We start from the raw sequence: 10000 nt of genomic DNA on the forward strand, positions 1-10000 counted from the left end.
CATTTCATAAATTTTACATGACAGGAACAGATATTTAAGGAATTAACACAAGAAGAAATAGAAAAAAAAATTTTAATAATTTCCCAAGAAATATTTTAAATTAACAAGTAGAGTTAATTGCTACATCAATATGGCTGTTCAATGTTACTACTGTTTTAACTCCAGGCAGATCTTCCACCAGCTGGTTATAGGTGCAGCCTGCACCCTGTATATATTGCAAGCAGGGGAGCAAACCCCTACTACCCTCCAGCAGACAATAGGATCACAAGACCGATTCAGTTTCGAGCTAGTTTTGTTCATCCTCAGTCGTGAACACCTGTTGCTAGAGAGATGGCCAGAGTCTGCTCCAGCAAGCAATATACAGAAAGCAAAGTGACCATCAGTCATGGGTTTGCAAAGCAGCTATTACAAATCAGGTAACCTCTTTTTCAAAGTGAAGCGTTATAAAGGAAAACAAAACATGGGAACTAAAGGAAACATTAGATTGACAAGAAAGGCAAAGAGGGGGACTTTGGTGTAGCCATGTGATTGTAACTAGAGCACCTTTGGTCATAACTCTGCTATCCTCGGGTTAAATAATAACAGTAATACAAAGATAGTCTATAATCTGAGAGGTCTAATATACTGATTAAGTCAGAGATGAAACATTAGTGGTGGGTAGTAGCACATTGTGAAGGTAATGAACAAAAGCAAAAAGAGGGCAACACAGAAGGGACAGGTTTTAACAAATATTGTATTGGTTTAATGGAAGGGAAGGACTGCTGACGTTTCAGACAATAGTCCTTCATCAGAAGAAAAGTAAAGGAAAGGTGTGAAAGAGAAAAGATGATTGGGAAGAGAAAAAATGGGCAACAGGTGAGGGGGGGAGGTAAGAATGCATTATTAATCGTATATATATAATAATATAGTATATAATAACGATTTCAAATGTTGGCACAAGGCCAGCAATTTCAGGGGAGAGGATAAGTTGATTGCATTCAATTACACTAACCCCAGCACTCAACTGATACGTATTTTATTGACCCCAAAAGGTTGAAAATGTCAACCTTGGTGCAATTTGAACTTAGAAATGGACAAAATGTCGCTAAGCATTTTGCTCTGTGTGCTAACAGCTCTGCTAACTCACTGCCCTAATATAGTATATATTATGTACATATATAGATGGACAATCCAATTCAAACAGTAGCTTAGAGATCATATAGAGAACTAAAGAGGAGGAGAATCGCAATTGAACAGAAGATTTTATTGATTATAGGTTTGTTATTGTTTTGGGGTAGTACTGCATGAGGGGGTAGTACTGCATGAGGGGGTAGTACTGCATGAGGGGGTATGTGGGTGTTACATAATCTCCAGTCAGATTGGATCTAGCAGAATTATTGATCAAAAATATTCCAGCCACAATTATCTTGGTCATTTTTTTTCTCTCAAACATAATGTCTCCAGCCTTTTCATTATCAAGTGTCATTTCTATTTTAAGATGGCGCAATGTGCTGTGAGGGTGGTTTGGCTGCTATTTCTAGCAGGTGAATCGACCACATTCAGACTTCCTTGTTAAATTGTTGAGCCACCTATAAATCTGGCAGTATCTGAGTAATTAACATCAGCAATATACATTTCATAAACTCAAGGCGGCAAGCTGACAGAAACGTTAGCATGCTGGGCAAAATCCTTAGTGGTATTTCGTCTGTCTTTACATTCTGAGTTCAAATTCCACAGAAGTCGACTTTGCCTTTCATCCTTTCAGGGTCAATTAAATAAGTACCAGTTACGTACTGGGGTCAATGTAATCATCTTAATCCCTTTGTTTGTCCCTTTATGTTTAGCCCCCTGTGGGCAATAAAGAAATATACATTTCATAAACCCAATATCAAGGATAAACAGATATAAAATATCCAGATATCCAAGAAGTGAAACCGGGACAGCCTAAAAAAACTTCTCAGTTAAATTAAGACCCCTCTGAAGGATATATTTGATTGATTTTCATAATTATTGTGGTTATTCCATTGTTATTATGAAACATTATTTTCAGATTAAGGACTTTCACTTCACAGTTTGCATTCAAAAAGTTTTTCAAAATCAAATAACTGTAAAGACCCTTAACTGACTTTTGGCCCTCATTAGCGAAATAAAAATAATTTTTGAAGTAATAACTGTTAAAGCCTCTCTCAGTAGCTAGGTAAAATTTTGTTTCAATGTAAACAATGTATAAATTTTCTAATAGAAAAAGGGTTCTGCAAACCTGACTCTTGGCCCCAAGGCAGCTGGGTGTCGAGAAATTAATCCAGGCTGTTTCCCCACACTAATAGAGAGAGATTTGTGAAGCAGGGAAAGCAGGATGCCCACTTGATCAACACTGCAGTAGCGTGCAATTTCAACACGTTCAGCGAGAAACTAGAAACAAAAGAAGATTAAAAACAAATTTTATAAAACCTAAAGGAAAAAATCATACAAGAACTCTAACATCATCACCATTTAATGTCTGTTTCCCATGCTCATATGGGTTAGCCTGTTTGACAGGAACCAGCGGGCATAACCTCCTTTGTTTAAACAATGGGTAAATGTATATGCCGCACTTAGCACATATGTTTATTTATTATTCTTTAACAAGAATAGTATTGGCAGTAACTTGGAAGTCTCAGCTTGCTTAACTTTCATTGGACAATGCAATGAAAGCTGAGAAGGTTAAAACTTCAAAGTCAATGTTAAAGAATAGTTATATACTCAACAAAGAGTATTGAGTAATCCTTCAGTTTCATTTAAATTATTTATATAACAACAACTTAAAAACAAGCATTCATCATCATCATCATCATTTAATGTCTGTTTTTCGTGCTGGCATGGGTTGGATGGTTTGACAGGAGCTTGCAAGGCCAAGGGCCGCACCATGCTCTATTGCCTGTTTTTATATGGTTTCTACAGCTGGATGCCCTTCCTAATGCCAACCACTCCACAGAGAGCACTGGGTGCTCTCTTCATGGCACCATCACTGCATCCACATAGTGGGACTGAACACTTAATCCACAGGGTTCTAAAGTGACCACCTCAACCACACAACCATGCCTGCAGCCATAATCGAAATACCTGAAGTAATAAATAATTAATAGTTAATAACGAGGAGTAAAATTACCTTCGTCCAGATCTGATGACCAGCTACATGTGGAGGATTTGGATCAAGAATTTGGTCCTCGGTTTTAGCTAAAGGATCAGGCCGAGGTTTGTCCTCAGCAAAGATGCCAAGTTTCTTATCAACTGTCATCTGCCAAGCCATGGCCATTTCACATAAGAACTGAAAGATCAGATGTAACAAAAAATAACATGTGAAGGAGAGAAGCTAATTAAACATGCATGAGGGCTTTCAACAAACGTCTGAAGGGGAAATATAATCAATGATTCTTAAAAAACAAACAAAATAGATACCTCAATACTAAAATCAGGCCGAGCAGCAAGAAGCCATTCCCAGCATGTAACAGCAACTTCCATAGTTCTTTCTGTGAAATCCTTAACAGGAACCCAACACAAGGTATGAAGTAATTGACGCTTGAGTTCTGTTAAAGTGAAAGAAAGAGTAAATACAACACAATATTTGTAATTATGTGATAGCAAACTGAATCACATTTAAGTTAATGTTCTTCTAATTAAATGTACAATTTGTTCTGGTATCCCACCACCACCATTTTTATCTTCTTTCCAGCTGCTTCCACTCACCCTTATATAATGAGATGGAGCCATGTATCTTCTTTCTAGCAAGACACCTATATCTCTCGATTGTAATTTAGCTTTACAACACTTGGTATAAAGCCACCTCCTCTTCCCCTTTCAAATATATTCCCACTCTTTTGGGGAGTTTTTTCTTATCTTGCAAGTTACTCAATGACCTTCACTTGAGCCAGTGTCATGTAAAAAGCACCCAGTATGCTCTGTAAAGTGGCTGATGTAAGGAAGGGCATCCAGCAGTAGAAACGTTGTTGAATCTTGTCAAACTGTCCAACCTACGCCAGCATGGAGGGTGAATGTCAAATGGTGAAGACAACATCCACTGTACTTGCTTCTTTTTTTGCCAATGTTGAAGAATTATCCTGCTAAGCAAGAAGACATCTTGTATTAACCAACTGATTTATGTCAGTGGATACAGTATGCTTTATTTTGCTAGATATTTCCAGTTTCTCAGCAACCATCCCTCACACTTTGACTATTCTCTCTGCTTTCACATACTTAATAACAATTTCAATCACATAACTGAACAACAAACAATCTTGATAACTGAAGCTCCTGTTAGCTCTCTCCCATCGCCATCATCATTTAATGCCCATTGTCCCTGCTGCCATGGGCTGGAAGGTTTAACAAGGACCTGATAGATCAAAGGACTGCATCATACTTTGGCATTGTCTGCTCTGACATTGTTTCTATGGCTGAATGCTTTTTCGAATACCAACCATTTTACAGCATGTATTGGGTGCTTTCCTCATGCTGCTAGCACTAGTGAGGTTGCCAAGTAGCATGCAAGAGTATGCACCTCAAGACAGGTGGCTTTATGGAAGGTGATGAAGGGTTAAAGTATGAGAGAAGGGCCCAGAGCAGAAGAGGGTTTTAGCTGTAGAGGGACCACATGGCTACTCACATTTTAGAAGTGGTGTGTGTGTGTGGGGGGGGGGGTGGATTGAGGTGGAGTGAGGAAGACTTAAAAATAGTGGTGATAAGGTGTCAGAGTGGACCTGAAGGTACGAGGTGAGTAGAAGTGAGTGAGGACAGAAGAACAGGGAGTGTGGGAATATGGTTGAGTGGAGGTTGCAACAGTAAATGGGAGAGAGAAAGAGACAAGGAATGGGTGAGGGTAGTGAATATAATAAATGAAGATCAAGTGTTGAGCTGGATGATTATTAGGAGAGGCAGAGAAGCATAAGTGACCGTTGTGGTGATTGGACAGGGTCAGAAACTGGTCTCAGCAGCCTCTCATTCTCTGCTGCATCTTTCTTGTTGGCATCAGTTTGAGTGGAAGCAGCTCTATCCTTCCATACACATTTTTCACAAACACTGAACCACAGCTTTCTTGTGTCTCTATGAACAGGTCACTGGCACTATTCCACCGGACTAATAACAATGAAAACAGGACGCAGGAGCTACTATGCAGTCAACAATCAGTTACAAATAACAGTCAAATCTCCCTCAAATCACACCTTAATATCTCGTACAATGGCAGAAACATTAGCACGCTGGGCGAAATGCTTAGTGGTATTTCGTCTGTCTTTACATTCTAAGTTCAAATTCCACCGAGGTTGACTTTGCCTTTCATCCTTTCGGCGTCGATAAATTAAGTACCTGTTGTATACTGAAGGTGGTCTAATCAACTGCCCCCCCTCCGTCCCCCAAAATTTCAAGCTTTGTGCCTAGAGTAGAAAAGAACAGGAGGACCCATTAGATAATGATGTCCTACATACCCTTAATAAGATGGCATGGTCATAGTTGGAATGCCTTTGATCATCAATCTGCTTGATCCAGATTGGCACGGGGCTAAACATCAACAACTACTAATAACAATAAAGAAAACCGTTTTACTAATTACAGCATATTAATATGAACTTACCTTTAATTGAAATAAGAAGTGCACATACTCTGAACATCCCTGCTTTGATCTCTTCTGATTCTTTAAATAGAAAAATTAATAATTCCTCGTTTATTTTCATTTTCAAACAAGTACAGAAATGTTAACATCATCAAACATTCTTTTAATGGATCTCATTATATCACAGGTTTCACTTGTAAGAAATATTCATTTATTTTTATTAGAGACATTGCCAAAATTTGAAAGAATGATTTGGAATTGAACTAATCTTAATATATCGCTACTTCTCCCACATTCTTTAAAGCATTGAAGAATGGCACACAATTTTGAAAATGGTGTTTGAGTTTTGAAACTGTTATTAAAATGGGTTTCAAAATTGATATTTAAGTAAGTTTTAAAATGTCTGGTGAGCTTGAAGTTAATCAGAAACACAAAGTGATGCTGCCAAGAAAACCTAAATAGAAGGATGAAGAAGAAAAACCTCCCTTACATTTTCTGCTATTCATGAAGTTGTACCGATGGTAATGGCATCTTCATTTATTTAGTATCTCTCTCTCTCTCTCTCTCTCACACACACACACACGCACTCTCACACACACACACACACGCACACGCACACACACACACACACACACGTTTCTATCAGTGCACAGCATGAATTTGTTGTAACCTGTATAAGAAGGTAATAATACCATTCTGGTGAAGAGAAGCATTGATAGATAGAGGATTCTATCTGAATAAATGAGCACAAAAATTAATTATTTCTGAATTTCCAGCACAGGTGTTATTAATGCCATATTAGTATAAAGAGTAAACAATCATTCAAGTGGGGTCGATACGAGAGACGCCTGATTGGTTCTCATGTCGGTGGCAAGTAAAAAGCGCCATTCAAGCATGGTTGTTGCCGATGCCCTGTGACTGGCCCCCGTGCTGGAGACACATAAAAAGCACCCACTACACTCTCGGAGTGGTTGGCGTTAGAAAGGGCATCCAGCTATAAAAACCTTGCCAGAACAGATTGGAGCCTGGTGCAGCGTCCTGGCTTGCCATTCCTCAGTCAAACCATCCAACCCATGCCAGCATGGAAAGTGGACATTAAAAGATGATGATGATGATGATGATGATAAATATCACACAAGTTAGAAACAAGCACAACAAACAAACTTACTTTTATTATCACAGTCTTTTTCAAGTCCATCACACAACTTTTTGATTAATTCTTCATCATTATTACAAACATATCTCATGCCAGAAACCTATAGAGAAAGGGAAGATTTTCATTAATAAAACAGATAATTAAGCACACATGTGGTGCCCTCTAATGGTCACAGTTATTACAAGGGAAATAATCATTTTTTCAGTGATAAGAAACACTTAAAACTGAACAGCAAGTCTTCAGAGAAGAAAACCTCACTGAGGTAAGTGTTTTGGCCCTTAACTTCTTACACTTGAAGTGGGGGGTGCCCTTCTGCTGACACTTTTCAGCAGGATTAGAAATTAGAAATTGAAATTAAGGAATTATAAGGAAAAACTCACATAGAACTCACATAAATTTTTTTCTTTTTATGTACTTAAAATGAAGGTCTTACACTTTCTAATAATATTTACATAGTTTTAGTTGATATAAACAAAACCCACATACAGTATCAATACACTAAATTCTGAGGTTATACATTCCTCTAAGTATCAAAGAATTAATTAAAAGCACCTACTACACTCTCTGTAGTTAGGAAGGGCATCCAGCTGTAGAAACTCTGCCAAATTTAGATTGGAGCCTGGTGTTGCCATCCGGTTTCACCAGTCCTCTGTCAAATCATCCAACCCATGCTAGCATGGAAAGCGGACGTTAAACGATGATGATGATGATGATGATGATGATGAAAGCCTTAAATATCATTTATTTAAACCAACAAGGAACCATGACAAACATTAAATGGCTATCATAAACTTCAGTTATACAATGTTTAGTTTTTAAAACAGCCGTAAAACACAAAATTCTACTAAATTTTAGTTATAAACTCATAAAATATCCTATTTAGTTTACATTAGTAAACTAAATAGGATATTTTATAAGTTTTGCTATTCTTTTATTTGTTTCAGTCATTTGACTGCAGCCATGCTGGAGCACCACCTTTAGTCCAGCAAATCAACCCCAAGACTTATTCTTTGTAAGCCTAGTACTTAGTGTATCAGTCTCTTTTGCCGAACGGCTAAGTCACAAGGACGTAAACTCAATCAGCATCGATCATCAAGTGATGTTGGGGGGGGGGAACACAGACACACAAACATATATATATATATACGACGGGCTTCTTTCAGTTTCCGTCTACCAAATCCACTCACAAGGCTTTGGTCAGCCCGAAGGTATAGCAGAAGACACTTGCCCAAGGTGCCACACAGTGAGACTGAACCCGGAACCATGTAGTTGGTAAGCAAGCTACTTACCACACAGCCACTCCTGCACCTATAAATAACTTTCATATCTACAAATAACATTCCTATGTTAATTTTTTTTTTTAATATTCCTAGAGATTTAAAACCAATTCTAGACTAACAATGGGCACATTCTTAGTAGACTATCTATTCAACTATTGCATAGCTTTCCTAATGGATATAACTTTATACAACAAAACCACATTGTTAGGAAAAATGAATAACTTACTTCTCCACTGAAACGACTTCGCAAACTTAAAGCAGCCATGAAATTGGAACTGTCAGTCGTCACACAATTTGGTCGTCTATCAAGGGTGGCAGTCTGTTACAAAAGACAAAAGAAATGGAGGAGGGTTTTTTTTTTTTATGAGTTACAATATAAACCATATTAAGAAATAGGATAGAAGCAACTTTTAGTGCAGTCCTCTGGGGTTCTGCCAGTTCCTACTAAACCAACCTACACGTACCGAAGAAGAAAAACAAATGTTTGTTGTTGTTGTTGATAGTGGTGGTTTTGGTGGTGGGGGTACCAGAGCCAATAGAAGCCCCTATACACCCAATTGACCAGCCAGAAAAAGCAAGTCAACTCTCTCTCAAATCACACTCAAAAGTCTTTGAGAGAGATGGTCAAGACTGGAACATCTTTGGCCATAGGTTGGCCTGGGGCTAATTAACACCGACAACAATATAGTAAATAGATTAGTTAATATAAATTAAAAAGAAACTGGTAGAGAACATTAAGACTGACACCAGTCTGTCATTTTACCAAAGAAGTTCAGGTACGCATCAAAACTTATTGCACACCAAAATTAATGTTTTAAACATTTGAGAAAACTTCTGTGTGGTGGTCATTCAACCTGTTAGAAACAGCAGCTAAATCCCCATCAAATAATACTTTACTGTCTTAAATAAAGAAGGATACTTGAAGCCATGTAGTCCTTGATACATAAAAAGACAGAAAGGTCACAACTGGAACACCTTTGAGCTATGACCCTTTCTGTAACTTTCATGACATGGTCTCACAATTTGATACCTCTGTAATTGTTTTTGCCAAGGCATTTCCCTTACTTTTGTAACTATTGACTACAATGCTGCTACACCAGTCATTGGGTATGACCCCTTCTTGAATGACCCAATTGTCCATGTGGGTGACTGGGCCACATCCCACTCTGCCAAATATTTTAAGCATCTCCGCACTAATTCCTGATGGGCCACAGTTTTTCCCTAACTTTATATCCTTAATTACTTTATCTATCATGAAGTTATCAACTTCAATAGCTGGTCCCTCTGTGGAATTCACATTAGGGAGACCCTCTTTCTCCCATGCATTCTCCACATGTAACAGCCTTTTGTAGTGACACTACCATACCTCTTCCTTTGCAGAATCACTAAATGAAGTATGCCATCATCTGTCTAAATACGTTTTCCTTCTATATCATCACAGGTCTTTCTGACACACCATCTTGCAATCCAGAACACCTCATGCCTCTGGGGTTCATACCACAGAACACTGAAAACCTCTTTTCTGCTTCTCCCCTACTTAAACCTGTTACTTAACTTCTCTTCTCGCTACTTGGTATAATTCTCTGCTACCACCACTGTTCCAAAGCTTCCAGTCCTATTTCTTTGTTCTTATTATCTTTATCTCCTTCATTTTTCCACCACCATGTCCCCCTAAGTCTGGTTGGGTCTTTACACCAACCACAAATTTGGTCCGAGATCCTCAGTAAGCTGTCCTATAACAATTTCAAATTGTTCTCTATCTTATAAGTCTTCTTCTCTCCAAATGCTTCAATTAGGACATCTCTAAATTCTTGACTATTCAAAGGATCCTTAGGCTTCCAAATCTTCCTTTTCCAGACTGGTTTTGCTATTTGGAGTCCTTCTAGCTTGAAGTCTATACACCACAGAAACCAGACAACCTACCTTATGAGTCCTAAGACTGAAGACAGAAATATCCAGGGGTTGATGATGCTGAATCATAGATATTATAATGGTTAGTCCACA

The 10000-nt window shown here is 38.2% G+C and overlaps 1 protein-coding gene across 13 annotated transcripts in view; it reads right to left on the reverse strand.

The window, feature by feature from the left end:
• Positions 1–10000, reverse strand: part of LOC106872207 (phosphatidylinositol 4-kinase alpha) — a 134454-nt gene that overhangs the window by 44106 nt on the left and 80348 nt on the right. For all 13 annotated transcript variants that reach the window (XM_089353322.1, XM_089353319.1, XM_089353318.1 and 10 more), the window contains 6 exons: positions 8223–8315; positions 6729–6816; positions 5582–5641; positions 3418–3545; positions 3128–3286; positions 2240–2391 (listed from right to left, as the gene is read on the reverse strand). In XM_089353322.1, the coding sequence (XP_089209448.1) occupies positions 2240–2391; positions 3128–3286; positions 3418–3545; positions 5582–5641; positions 6729–6816; positions 8223–8315 (680 nt within the window). The remainder of the gene's footprint in view (positions 1–2239; positions 2392–3127; positions 3287–3417; positions 3546–5581; positions 5642–6728; positions 6817–8222; positions 8316–10000) is intronic.

This window comes from Octopus bimaculoides, chromosome 6, assembly GCF_046866305.1.
Source record: "Octopus bimaculoides isolate indiv1 chromosome 6, ASM4686630v1, whole genome shotgun sequence".
Lineage (NCBI taxonomy): Eukaryota > Metazoa > Mollusca > Cephalopoda > Octopoda > Octopodidae > Octopus > Octopus bimaculoides.